At 34.4% G+C, this 15,645-nt stretch overlaps 1 protein-coding gene across 8 annotated transcripts in view; it reads right to left on the bottom strand.

Annotated features, from left to right (window-relative positions):
• Positions 1-15,645, bottom strand: part of SBF2 (SET binding factor 2) — a 396,450-nt gene that overhangs the window by 173,562 nt on the left and 207,243 nt on the right. For all 8 annotated transcript variants that reach the window (XM_081063396.1, XM_081063389.1, XM_081063390.1 and 5 more), the window contains one exon: positions 1,089-1,221. In XM_081063396.1, coding sequence (XP_080919522.1) covers positions 1,089-1,221 — 133 coding nt within the window. The remainder of the gene's footprint in view (positions 1-1,088; positions 1,222-15,645) is intronic.

Below are 15,645 nucleotides of genomic sequence, written 5' to 3'. Positions count from 1 at the left end.
CAGATTAAAAAAATCTTCATGTGAAAGATATCAAGGATAACAAGATATAAAGTAAATGGAACACAGGGCAGCTTCCTTATCCCTTCTCCTGCTAGGCAAACATATTCTTGGTTTTTTTAAAATCTTGCTTGAAAGCATTTTTCCTTATATAGAAATCTAATATCAGATGGTAACATCTAATAACTGACTCCCTGATGAGCTCGGTTCTTCCCTCAATACTGGTGATGATTTGTCTACATAAAACAATATTTCAAATTCCATTTTTCAGTACTCAATTTTTGCATTCAATAAGAATGGCAAAGTAAAATTAAGGCCTAGAAACTCTTTTTATCTATGGATTAAGAAAATCAGGTAGGTCAAAATAAAAATAATAAGATCTAGAGACAGTCTAAATTTATTTTCTAGTTTATATGAACCTAAGTGTCCTACATGTTATAATTATCAAATTGACAAAAAAGTATATTGAATAAAATATTCTATTTACAGCACTATCAGGCATCACTGTTTAGATTGTTTGGTTTTTTCACTTTTTATCATAGAAAAATTTTAACATACCCTCAAATAACAGAGAAAAAAAGGAAAATGAAGCCCTATGTATCCAATACAGATTTGACATAATGTATAATCACATATATTTTTCTATGCACTTCTATTCTCTTCCCTACTGTACTGTTTGAGGCAAATTCCAGACATCATATTATTTATATACAAATACTTTAGTAGATATCTAAAAAAGATAAGGGCAATTTTTTAAACAAAACCGTAATACCATTATAATCCCCAAATTAATAATTCTTTAATATCAAATAATCATATAGCACTAACTTAAAACATTTATCACCAACTGTATTCAAAGAGAATTAAATACTTATTATACTATTGAAATTATTTTTTTACTAAATTAATCAACACTCAGTAACAGACAGCTTGGAAAATTTCCAAATTCTAGGTTAGATTTCGATCAGAATCATGACTTTGTAAAATATGTCCTGTGGTTCAAATCTATTTTGCTATGACATTTTGACTAATCATTAATAATTAATGCATAATTTGGAAATAAATAAAAGTACCAAATGAAAAAATCTCACCTATATTTAAGAGGAAACATTAAAGATTCCAGAGCTCTGCAAGCATCACTAAGTCTCTGGAAACTTGCGGAATGGAAGAGAACCTTATTTTCTGTGAGGACTGCACAAAAGAGGCTGAGGACATTTTGAATTCCTGAAAAACACAAGAGTTAATACTTACCAAATGCATTTAATTTTATATGTGTTGCCCACAAACACAGACTTAGAATGACATGGAATGAAAAAGCCAGTATTTTTGAAATCTCTGAAGAAAAATATTTGGTTAACTATAAACTTCATATAAGCTATAGATATTTGTTTCCCAAACTTTTAGTTTGTTTTTCTTTATTCTTCAAATCAGTATAACTCATTAAACATACTGGTTGTTTGGAAATACACTATTAACTTCTTTTCACTTCATCTCCAAGGTCTGTACTTAAATTCCTATTTTAGATGCTGGCATTGTTCTAATAACTTTTTTTCCCCTTTAAAATCCATTTGTCTAATGTTAATATAACCACACCAGCTTTGCTGTTGACATTTTCCTGGTATAACTTTTTCCCTATCTTTACTTCAGTTTTTTTCCACTTCTTGTAAATAGTATATAGTTGACATTTTAAAAAATCCAATCTGACAACTTTTGTCTTTTAACTAGACCATTTAATCAACTTATATTTATTGTAATTATTTCTATATGTACATAAATATATATAGGACCTTATTTTATACTTTTATTTGTTCTACCTCTTTTTTTCCTTTCTTTATGATTTCTATTATCCTGGCTCTTTAATCCCCTCTGGCTGTGTGGAATTTATAAGCTCTGTTCCCTTTTTTTTTTTTTTTTTTTTTTTAGTGGCAACTCTAGAAAATACAGCATGGATACTTATCAAATTGAAGTCAAATAAGTACATCATTTTTTATTTTCTCTTTTACTACTGAAGCATCCTTTTTTTTAACATACCAGTTCAACCTTAATTACATGAACCCACTAAATCAAGAGTTTCCATTAGTTTTCTAAAGGTAAAATACTTGCTATATTTCCCTTTACCATAGCATGTCCCTTCATGTGACACATGTAAATTTCTTCTTGGTCCATTATAAATTGCTGTAGTCTTTTATCATTTCCAACTTATTCCACATGATACATCTGAAGTTACAGTTCAAGTTCTTAGTCTCTCATTTGGACTAACGTAAGAGTTTCATAGCTGATTTCCTTTATCCAGTCCTTATTCACTTCAAATCTAACCTCCAGACAGTTTCTAGCATCATAGACATAAAATATAAATCTGATTATGTCATTTTCATGCCTCAAGCCCTTCAATATCTTCCAATCCTTTGGATTTGTGATTTTCAAATGCATTCTGTTCTGCAGAAGCAATTTAGTAAGAGAAATTTTGCTTCAATGTGTTTAATGTATTAATCTCTCTGAGATTCAGTTGGTAGAATGAGGATTATTCTAGTTGTTATCATTAACTTCCTTTGAAGTTAGAGTGCTGATGCTAAAAATGTTTGAAAACACCTAACCTACAAGATTAAGTCTGAGCTCCATGCTAACATGCCTTCATGGTCCTACTTCCATCTTTCCAACCTCGTTGTCACATCCCACACTTGTGTGATCAATATTGAACTAACCTAGCTCTCAGAACACTTCTTTCAGTTTGATATCTCTTCTACTTTTGCTCATGTTCTTTCTGCCTATGTCTCCTTCCTTAAAATTGAGTTCCTCAAAGGTAACATGGGACCTTGTACACTTCTATATCCCTCTTACCAAACACAGCACCTACTACCGTGTTTCCCCAAAAATAAGACCTAGCCGGACAATCAGCTCTAATGCAGCTTTTGGAGCAAATATTAAAATAAGACCTGGTCTTACTTTACTATACTATAAGACCAGGTATAATATAATAATGAAATATAATATAATACCCAATCATATTTTACTATAAGACTGGGTCTTATATTAATTTTTTCTCCAAAAGATGCATTAGATGCATTAGAGCTGATTGTCCAGGCAGGTCTTACTTTTGGGGAAACATGGTATATAGTAGGCACTCAAAAGTGTTTCACTGAATGGACAAACTCTCTGAATGGCAACGTGAACCTCACTATTAAAAGATGTTAAGGGCCGGACCAGTGGCTCAGGCGGTTAGAGCTCCATGCTCCTAACTTCGAAGGCTGCTAGTTCAATTCCCACATGGGCCAGTGGGCTCTCAACCACAAGGTTGCTGGTTCAACTACTCGAGTCCCGCAAGGGATGGTGGGTTCCGCTCCCTGCAACTAAGATTGAACATGGCACCTTGAGCTGAGCTGCCTCCCGGATGGCTCAGTTGGTTGAAGCATGGGCTCTCAATCACAAGGTTGCCAGTTCAATTCCTTGAGTCCCACAAGGGATGGTGGGCAGTGCCCCCTGCAACTAAGATTAAACACAGCACCTTGAGCTGAGCTGCCGCTGAGCTCCCAGATGGCTCAGTTGGTTGGAGCGCATCCTCTCAACCACAAGGTTGCCAGTTCAATTCCTTGACTCCTGCAAGGGATGGTGGGCAGCGCCCCCTGCAACTAGAAAACGCCAACTGGACCTGGAGCTGAGCTGCGCCCTCCACAACTAAGACTGAAAGGACAACTTGAAGCTGAATGGCACCCTCCACAACTAAGATTGAAAGGACAACAACTTGACTTGGAAAAAAGGCCTGGAAGTACACACTATTCCCCAATAAAGTCCTGTTCCTCTTCCCCAATAAAATCTTTAAAAAAAAAGATGTTAAAACTTGATGTATTATAGAATTGTACACTTGAAACCAATGTAATTTTACTAACCACTGTCACCCCAATAAATTTAATTTAAAAATTAATAGTGATTTAGTAAAAAGATGTTAAAACTTTCATTAAAAGATGTCAGAGAATATCTTTATAAAATTAGATAGGGAGTGTAAAATACACAAATCATAAATAAAAAGATTGACAAACTATGTTATTTAAATAAAAAATTTCTCCATCCAAAAATAAATTTAAAAATGAAGACAGGTTTCAAACAGAAATTATCTAGAAAGTATATAAATGTAAAAAGATAAGTATCTAAAATACGATTTTAAAAATCCCCACTAAAATCAATAGGAAAAGAAAAAACAAAAAAGGAATACAGTTGAGCCTTGTACAACTGCTCGGGTCCACTTATATGTGGACTATTTTCAATAAATACTGTAAATGTATTTTCTCTTCCTTATGATTTTAATAACATTTTCTTTTCTCTAGCTTACTTTATTGTAAAAATACAGCATCAGTGTTTAATACATAAAACATACAAAGTATGTGTTAATTGACTGTTATTGGTAAGGCTTCTGGTCAACAATAGATTATTAGTTAAGTTTTTGGGGAGTCAAAAATTATGTGGCTTTTCAACTGAGTGAGAAGTTGGTACCCCTAACTCTAATTTTGACTGAGGGTCAACTGTAATATGAACTTACAATCTACAGAAGAGGAAATCAAAATAGCTGATAAACATGAAAAGAGGCTCCAGGATTTCTGGTCAAGATGGCAGAGTAAACGTGGTGCTTGCTTCCTTTCACAACGACATCAAAGTTACAACTAAACTACAGAATAACCATCATTGAGAACTGCTTGAAGTTTAGCTGAACTGAAGCATTACAACTAAGGACATCCAGAAGAAGACACCTCAAGACTGGTAGGAGGGGCAGTGGAAAGGGCTGTTCTCACACCTATGTGTGACCATTAAAAATCCAGATGAATATCTTGGCTACAGAGGTCCTCATTGGAGGAATGAGGGGTCCCAGCCCCACACCAGGCTTGCCAGCCCAGGGTTCCATTGCCAGGGAGAGAAGACTCCATAAATTCTGGCTGTGAAAACCAGCAGAGATTGCGGCAGACTGAGATGAGCGTGACTGCAGTTCCAAATACTCCTTTTAAAGGGCCTGCACACAGACTTACTCACTAACCGACTCACTCTCTGACAGACTCACTTCCTCTGAGCTCCAGCTCTTAGGCGAAGGCTCAAAAGGCACTAAGGACATATGGGGAGGAACTAAAATTTCTGGCTTCAGGGTGAGGTCTGTAGGGGCAGCTTTCTCCCGGAAGGAGGAACTTGAGAAAGCCATTGCTTCTTTGATGAGCCCTCCTTCCTCCTGGTGCACAGACTCAAGTAGCTGCCATATCTGAGTCTCCATCAACCTGGTTAACACTGTTCTTTCACCTCTCCTGGTGATTTCCTGAGAACCTGCCTCACCCAATTTGAAAATCCAACCAAGTTGCTTCCAGTGGCTTTTCTGTATAAACAGCCTGTCTTGGCTCAGGCAGTTCACTTTTCTAAAATCTCTCAAAGGATCATAAAACCCAAAAAACCCAGCATCTGGCTTCAGCATGTCCTGTAGCTCTAGCTGAGCAGCCCTAAGCCTGACACTAGTCACTGCTGGCCTCTCAAGATACCTCCAAGCCCAGTGCAGGCAGTAGCCATCTGTGGATTGCTTTGTGGCTCATGCCAGTTGGCCCGTGGCCGGGCACAGGCTATGGGTGAACTTGGCCTGAAGCAGGTTCCCTCCCAAGAGTTCATGAAAATGGCACACCTGGTGGCCAGCTTTGGACTTAGCCAGAGCATCACCTGGCCACCTCCAAGGATGACACACCCAAAGGGAAGACTGAGCAGGCACCAGAGCCCAGCTAAAGCAAATCCTGTTCTGTAGAGTCAGCTCCTGCACAACAATTCCTTCACTGTAGTCACGGCCAGTCCTCACAACCAATTAGTCCACGGGTCAATACCTCCCATTAATGTGCAAACAGCAAACAAGTCTCAACTACAAAAGGAGGGCACACACAACCCACATAAGAGACACACCTGGAGCACTTGGCTCTGGTGACCAGGGAGACTGCTTCAGGGGGCCACATAGGACACCTACTACATAAGGCCATTCTACTGAGACTGGGAGGCATAACAGCCCTATCTAATACATAGAAACAAACACAGAGAGGCAGCCATAATGGGAAACAAAGAAACATGTCCCAAATAAAAGAACAGAACAAAACTCTGAACAAAAAGCTAAACAAAATGGAAACAAGCAATCTACCAGATGCAGAGTTCAAAACGCTGGTTATGAGATGATCAATGATCTCAAGGAGAACTTCAACAAAAAGATAGGAAACATAAAAATGGAGATTGGAAATATGAAAAAGAGCCAGTCAGAAATGAAGAATACATTAACTAAATGAAGAACACATTACAGGGAATCAACAATATTAGATGAAGCAGAGTAACGAATCAGCAATTTAAAAAGTAAGGGAGTAGAAAATACCCAATCAGGACAGCAAAAAGAAAGAATCCAAAAAAAATGAGGAGAGTTTAAGGGGCCTCTGGGACAAAATGAAGCATGCCAACATTCATCACATCACAGGGGTTCCAGAAGGAGAAAAGAGAAAGAGTAAGGAATTAAATACCTAGTTGAAGAAATAAAGATGAAAAGTGTCCCTAACCTGGCGAAGGAAATAAATATACAATCCCAGAAAGTGAGAGAGTCCCAAACAAGATGAACCCAAAGAGACTCATATCATAATTAGAATGGCAAAGGTTAAAGACAAAGAGAGAATCTTAAAAGCAGCAAGAGAAAAGCAGTTAGTTACCTACAAAGGAGCTCCCGTAAGACTCTCAGCTGATTTCTCAACAGAAACTTCACAGGCCAGAAGGGATTGGCAGGAAATATTCAAAGTAATGAAAAGCAAGGACCTACAACCAAGATTACTCTACCCAGCAAAGCTATCATTTAGAATTGAAGGACAGATGAAGAGCTTCCTAGACAAGAAAAAGCTAAAGGAGTTCATCAACAGCAAATCAGTATTGCAAGGAATCTTATAGGGACTTCTTTAAGATTAAAAAAATGATAAAAAATATGAATAATAATAAAATGGCAATAACTACTTATCTATGAACAATTACTTTAAATATAAATGGATTAAATGATCCAATCAAATGATAGGGTAGCTAAATGGATAAGAAAACATGACCCTTACATATGCTGCCTACAAGTGACTCATTTCAGATTGAAAGACACACACAGACTGAAAGTAAAGGGATGGGAAAAGGGTATTTCATAAATGGAAACAAATAACAAAAAATGCAGGGGGAACAATACATATAACAGACAAAATAGATTTTAAAACAAAGGCTATCACAAAAGACAAATAAGGACCCAGTAATCCCACTCCTGAGTGTTTATATGAAAAAACCCAAAATGCTACTAAGGGGATGTGTGCATCCATATGTTCATTGCACCACTGTTTACAATGGCCAAGACTGGAGGAAGCCTGGGTTTCTGTCGGTGGATGAATGGATAAAGTGGATATGGTACATGTAAAAATGGAATATTGCTTGGTCATGGAAGGGAATTGGTTTCTTGCCATCTACAGTGGCATGGATGGACCTAGTGGATATTGTGCTGAGTGAAGTATGACAGACAAGAAAAGACAGATGCAATGTGATTTCACTTATATGTGGAATCTAAAGAACAAAATAAACAAAGAAAACAGAAACAAACTCACAGATACAGAGAACATTTTGATGGTTGCCAGATGGGAGGGGGTTGGGGATGGTTGAAGAAGGGGAAGGAATTAAGAAGAACAAATTGGTAGGTACAAAATAGTCATGGGGATGTAAAGGAAAGCATAGAGAATATAGTCATTAATATGGTACTAACTATGTAAAGCGACAGGTGGGTACTAGACTAGTCAGGGGGATCAGTTCTTAAATTGCCTAAGTGTCTAACCACTATGCTGTACACCTGAAATTAATATAAAATAATATTGAATGTCAACTTTAATTAAAAATGTAAAAGGGGTAGGAAATGTGAAGGGAATAAGAGGTTCAAATCTCCAGGTATAAAACAAGTAAGTCATTGGGATGTAATGTACAGCATAGGGAATACAGTCAATAATATTGCGATAGCGTGGTACAGTGTCAGACGGCTGCTGGACATTTATCACGGTGATCACTTCTTTAGGTATATAAGTGTTGGATAACTACAGTGTACACCTGAAACTAATATAATATTGTATGTTAGCTTCATTTTAATCAAAAATTTTAAAACATGAATAAATCTCCTAAATACAAAATTGAATGAGAAGAGGTGTAAAATAATTATGTAGAATTATAGCATTTATGTTTTGTTTAAAAACATACAAAATACTACTGTGTATTATTTAGGTATATATAAACATACAGTCATATAAGGAAATGTCTGGGACAAATAAACACCAAATTCAGGATAGCGTTTGTTTGGGAAGAGCAGGCATATGCAGAAAGTTTCAACTATATTTATTAAACTGGATTATGGATACATGGATTTTTAACATTTCCTAGGAAATAATTTAAAACTTACATAAAAGTTGCAAGAATAAGAACAGTACACAGAGCACCCATCTAGCATTTACCATGATTGTTCCATTTGTTTTAACATTTGTACTTATGTGCTAGTGCGCACTCTTCCTACACACACCCACACACATATTTTTCTGAGTCATTTAAGTGTATACATCATAATATTTACCCCTAAATACTTCAGTGTTTTTCTTAAGGATAAAGATAATATCTTTCAAAGCCACAGTATAGTTATCATCTTCAGCAAATTTAACATTGTTGCAATATTTTAAGTCTAATCTCACATTTGTATAGTCATGTGCCGTATAATGACATTTCAGTCAATGATGTAATGCACATAAGATTGTGGTCCCATAAGATTATAATGGAACTGAAACATTCTTATTGCGTAGTAACATCGAAGCCACTGTAACTTCCAGGGTAATACATTACTCGTGTGTTTGTGGTGATGCTGGTGTGAACAAACCTACTGAGCTGCCAGTTATATAAAAGTATAGTACATACAATTATGTACAGTAAGTAATACTTGATAATGATAACAACTATATTTTATTAATACATTTACTATACCATATATGTTTATCATTATTCTACTCATAAAGTTTGATGTAAAACAGTATGCCATGTTACACTGGCAGCAGCGTGTCTTGATTATATCATTTCCTCTTATGTTTGACTTAATCTCACGTTGCTTTGCACAGCAACATGCTGTACAGGATTGTAACCCAGGTGCAGTAGGCTATACCATACAACTTAGGCATATAGTAGGCTATGCAATAGATTTGTGTGAGTACAACCTATGATGTTCGAAAGACAACGAAATTGCCTAACACCACATTTCCTAGACATATCCCCCATTGTCAAATGGCACATGATTGTATTCCAGTATTGTCCACTGACTCAGTAATAATCCTTTAGAGATTTTCCCCCACAGTCAGGATTCATTCTAAGATCAGATATTCCATTTAGATAGGTGTTTTTCATCTCATTCAATATGGAGCATTTCCACAACCTTAATTACTTTTTTACTCAGGTGAAATTTATATACCATAAAATTAACCATTTTATAGAGAACAGTTTATTGATTTGCTTATGTTGAATCATCCCTGCATCCCAGGAATAAATAAATCCCATTTGATCATGGTGTATGATCATTTCACTGTATTGTTGGATTTGGTTTGCTAATATTTTGCTGAGGATTTTTGCATCTTCACGTTATATATGTGTACACACACACACACACACACACACACACACACACACTCATACACACACACACCTGACAAATCCTGAGCTCACACCATTACTTTCAATTCTAATCCATTTCCACCGGGTCACCCCACTGACTCCAATACATATTTGTACTTCCCTTCTTCTAGTAAGAAACGTGGATCTTAATAACATAAACACATTTACTCATTTGCTGAATCTTGTATTACATATTAAATAGTTGCGGAATTTTTTAGCCATTCTAATTCTAAAAACCACACCAGCTAAAAAGGAATTAACAATTTGTTTGCGATTCTCTCCTCAAACCAGTCTAGGAATGAGGTTATATATAGTCATATATTGTGCTCTTAAGTTACTTTACTTAGTTTTTATTCTTCAGTGTGCTTATGTTATTCACTTGAAAGATAGTGAAGTTTGCTTCTGTATATTTTCAGTTTTAAGATTTGCGTTTTCATTTTTTCCCGTCATGACTGAGCTAATATTATTTTCTGAAGATATAAAACCTCAACACACTTCCTGAAGTCAAAATGATATAACAAGATCTACTCAGAGAAGTGTCATTCCTTCCCTGAACTAATAGTATTATGCTAATATCACCTTCCTAGTTATTATAATGTACTATGATTATATATTATTGTTGGGGGAAGGTGGGTGATGTATACTTGAGGATTCTCTGCACCAATTTAGCAAGTTCTTCTGAGTCAAAGTATTTAAATGTTTATATTTTTAAAAGTCTGTGGTTGTATTAGTTTCCAATAACTGCTATAACAAATTCACATAAACTTGATGCCTTAAAACAATACAAATATATTATCTTAAAGATCTGGGGGTCAGAAGTCATACGCTTGGGTTTTTAAGCTTTTACCAACTGCCCACATTCCTCTGCTCATGCCCCTCTTCCATCTTCAAAGCTGGCAAAGGCCAGTTGAGTCTTTCTTCCTTATGTCTTGTCAGAGTGCATTACTCTGACCCTGACTCTTCTGCCTCCTTCCTTCCTTCCTTAAGAACCCTTGTGACTACACTGGGCCCATATAAAGGAACTGACCCTCAAGTTGGATTTTGAAGGATAAGCTGACGTTAGTTAGGGAGACAAGAGCAGCAAGGCTTTCAAAGCTAACAGACCACGTGCAAAGAAATAGAGGACTTATGGAAGAAAAGGCACTAAGAGACCTACAAGTAATTGTGTCAAGGAAAGGTTCATGAGAAGGAGTCCAGGCTTTTTTCCTGAAGACTCTAGGGAAGAACTTTTCCTCTCCACTCTTATCTGAACCCTCTGCATTCCCCCACAAAAAAAGATAATCTGTTCTGATAATCTATTAGAAAATAAAACTCATAGTCAGCATCATTTAGTAACAGAAAATCGTGAAGAAGGAAGGCATGCAGTTGTAAGGGATTCTACCCTACTTAGTATCAATTAAAACAACCAGTTGATGATATCAAGGGTGAAATATTATTACACTATACTTACCAAGACAGGATTTATGTGTCAGGTAGTAGAAATGAGTTAGGGACAATATTCTAGTGCTCAAAGGATAAGTTTTTCATTATCCAAAAAATTATACAGTGTAATACAGAATAATTTATCCACACCTAATTTATCCATACCATAACCCATACCTCAAATATTTTAAGAAATTTCATTAATATTTTTATTTCTAACTAACAATACTTGTTGCTATGTTCATAATACAGTTATTTAAAATCCAATTTCTTTGAACTACAAGTCATAATAAGTTTTCTACATAACCTTGAATTGTCCTAGTCTTCAGTAGCCAATGTCTAGCCAAAGTTGCACAATAACAGCAGAGAAGACAATATGAAAAACAAACAGTCTAGTGATAATTACTACTGATTTCAGTACAATGGTACATACACATCCTGTTGATTACTCAAATAGTAAAACATCCTGAAAAATTACTTCCTGAGCTTAACTTTTCTTTAGGGTTAAAGTTCTAAAATTCATAACATCAAATATTAACAAATGTATTTGTTTCCCATTTTGAAAAAACAACACCAAAAACTTTTCTCCAGAATCTTCTCGTTCTCTAAATAATATGATATGCTGCACAAATAGAACACTATATCTTAGCTTTCAAATGAAGAATTGAAGGCCATGGTTTCAAGACAGGATATATTTTAGAAAACTTACAATTTATTACACTTCTTTCTGGTCAATCCACAATGAAGAAAACAATATAATAATGGTAATGAAAAGGGATATTTCTCATTCATTTGATCTGTTGAGTATCTACTATGCTTCAGGCACTGGGAATACTGTAGTAAAGAAAAACAAGATCCCTACCTTCACAGATTAAGTAAAGCTTGATGTATTTTATATAGTTCAGTTTTATAATTGAGGCAATGTTTAAAATTTGTTACAATCCAGAATATTATTTCCAAATGTTAGAAATAGAAATCTTCTAAGTTAAAAAAAAAAAAAAAAAAAAAGTTAAGAAATGTAACTGAATTGGGCAACCCATAAGTGGGTATATTTTAGTGGTTACGAACACACATTTATCACCTTGAGGGTGACATGAATTAAAATACACTCTCTGTGCTTATAAGTAGAGTTTAGCAATATGGTAAACTTTAAATATGAGAAGTCAATTAACAAATACATATGACCACAAAGAATTCAAATCTAAATCTGTATATATCCTAAGTAATCCATAAAAGACCTACTTAACCAAAACAGTGTAAAAAGGTACAGCACATTTCCTTCCTTGTTTAACACTATAATTGGTTTTCTGAGTCTAGGATAATCACTTCAACACCAAACGGCCCAGATTCCTAGTCTCTGTGCCTATTCTGATTGACCAGGCTTTAAAATCTACTTTAACATCTAAATTTAAGAAGCAGGAAGAGTGAAGGGATTTAGGAGTACAACAGCAAATAAGGGGAAAGATAATAAAATAACTGGAGAATTAAAGCAAGGAGAAGAAGTAACACTTGTTTTTGTTTTTTTTTTAAATTCCAATTTCACTGGATGTCTATATTTTATATGGCAACTCTACTTATATAATTCAACTAAAAGTCTCAGAAAGCACTAATCCACAGCCAAAAGTAAGACACAGTCCATGAGTTGTCATTTAAATGAGATTTAAGGGGATTTTTACATAATTTGGGCATCCAAATGCTTAAAAATTAACCAAGACAAACAACTTCTTGATTTAATGATAATCAATTTTTAAAAATCTAACTATAGCTGCCAAGGCAGAGAGATTCAGGAAGAAAAGAAATAATGTTTAAATTCTATTATTAAAAATTTCCAAAATTGTAGAAAATGTTTAGAGAAAAACAAAAGAAATAACGCTTGTAAAACTTCTTCCTTTTTTTCTCCCTTTTCCTCCTGTCCTCCACTATTAAACCTTTACTGAACTGCTGAGATATATAAGAAACTGCTAAACTCTAGGGATGGATAGAAAGACACGTTTTTGCTGTTGTTGCCTCTTTTTTAAATTAGTTTATTACTAATACAATTGTTAGTAAAGTAACATACATTTCAGGTGTACAATTCTGTAGCACATCATCTATATCTCACATTATGTGTTCACCAGATTAATGAAACTTGAGGTAGGCTCGTATAAGCTCACAATTCAGTGAAGATGGCAGATTAGTAAATAAATAGTTAAAACACAAAGAATAGAGATACAGACAAAGTGTTACAGAGCACAGAAAAAGAGGACAATTTGTCCTACCACAATTTATAAATTGCATATACTTCAATATTGGAGTAGCCATATTTTAAAAGAAGAAAAATCTCTAAAGTGCTAAAAGAGCAAAACAAAATTTTAGACAAGAGAACTTTGTGACAATGAAGGATAATACTTAATGACAACGAAGGATAATTACTTAACTCAGAGCATTTGCATTCATTAAAGATACAGTACAAAGAGTCAGTACAAAGATGGAGACAGCTATTTAATAGCAGCATGTCAGCACCATAAAAGGTAAAGAAAGAAGACAGTTTTGAACCAGGATTCTTCAGAACTATCCTCAAATTATACCATACAGCAACCACATACTTTATTTATGTGTAATTCTAACAAACGTAGCACACTAGTCAACAAATCCTTAAATGATAAATGACTGTCAGTCTTTGGTATTTTTAAAAAAGTTTCTTTTACAAAACCAGCGTAAATATTTAATTTTTAATTTTGAAAGGAAAAGCAATTAACTTCCTGATAACATTGTGACTATTATTTCCTACAATCCTATGCTCAAGCATCATCAAACATCAAACAACTATTTCATGAAGGCCTCCCATGGCTCTAGAACACTGCTTACATTCTTCTTTCTGCTTGGTATGTCCATCTTCTTCTTTTCTAGCTAGTTAAAAGTTAGCTCTTGTTATCTCTATTATTGCACTAATTATACTTTACTATCATTTCTAAAACATGTTTTTCCACTAAGCTAAAAATATATCTGGTATAAGGGCTATGATTTTTTTTAATTTTTATATGCCTATGACTACCACAGAACCTGACATATGGTAACTGCTTTGAAAACATTTGATGAAAAAAATATATTCCTGCAGGTAGGAATTACAGGAACAATATTCTTTGTGATATTTATTACAAAAAAATTAAATTAGAACAGTCTTCCCTAGAGATCCTTATGCCTTTGGAGGTGAGTACACATGGTAAGCAATTTCTCCAGAAAAGTGCTCTAGAACAGGCTAGGGAGAAGATTTCATTCGTTTCAAATCCCCAAGGAAAACTGCTAATATTCAAACTGTCAAAAAATACTTAATCATAGATATATAGTTATATCAAAACACTATTCCTTCTTCACCTAGAGGACAATATGCCATTCATAGTAATGGTCTAATCTCTTGTGCATTCAGTTTCTCCAACAATCTTTTTTACTACATATATTGAAAAAGAAAATGTCCACTTCATTTTTCCCCATTATAATGGAGAATAAGACTAAAACAAGTAATAATGCTATATAAATAAGCTAGAAAAACTGAGTGAAAGTAGAAACGTGATCCAAGGTACTAGATTTTGATCACTAAAGAAAAATCATTCTATGATTGATGCATTATTCGTATGGTTCATAAATTTACCAATCAACATATTCTTCTTAAAGGTGTTTTTTTTAAAGAGAACAATTTTGCACAACCTAACCCTTCATTCTTTCCTCTGGCATCATTTCATCTTTCTATTTCAGGAACATAAATTATTTTTGAAATTCTTATAAAACTTACTATCACTTCAAAAATAATTACATAGCATTATAGACAGAGATTTTCCAAGGAAAGACAAAAGACAAAATACCAAAAATTTTCCATTAAAATATTTAAAAACAGAAATAACTTTCTGAATAGCAAGTTACAGTTACAATCAATAGAGAGTGTTTATGTACAAAGTAATGTTTGTAAGATAAACTGAAGATATACTCGAGAAAACATTTAATAATTTTTTTAAAATCTATATTTAGTATTAGGGATAATCAATACAAATAATAGATAAATAATAGATAATAATTATTATTATTGACGTAATAATAGTTAATGAAAAACTGGCTAAAGTCAAATATGGGTAAGTAAAAAGACAGTATGCATATAAAAAAGTATATACCAAGAAGGAATTGTGAGGAAACAAAATTTCGAACAGACCAATAATGAGTAAGGAAATTAAAACAGTCATCAAACCCTTGCAACAAAGAAAAGTCCAGGACCAGATGGATTCACTGATGAATTCTACTAAGCATACACGTATAAAGAATACCAATTCTTCTCGAATCCGTCTAAAAAAACTAAAGAGGAAGGAACACTCCCAAATTTTCAAGGCCCACATTATCCTAAAAACAAAGCCAGATAAGGACAGTACAGACAGTCCCCAACTTACTCGTACATTGGTGTTCGACTTACAAGTTTTGGACTTTACAATGGTGGGAAAGCAATATACATTCAGTAGAAATTGTACTTCGAATTTTGTTGAAAACTACAAGATTTTGAGGAAACAAATAAAT

This window comes from Rhinolophus hipposideros (assembly GCF_964194185.1).
Source record: "Rhinolophus hipposideros genome assembly, chromosome: 10".
Lineage (NCBI taxonomy): Eukaryota > Metazoa > Chordata > Mammalia > Chiroptera > Rhinolophidae > Rhinolophus > Rhinolophus hipposideros.
The sequence above is the reverse complement of the archived record's forward strand: the minus strand, read 5'-3'. Positions and strand labels throughout refer to the sequence as shown.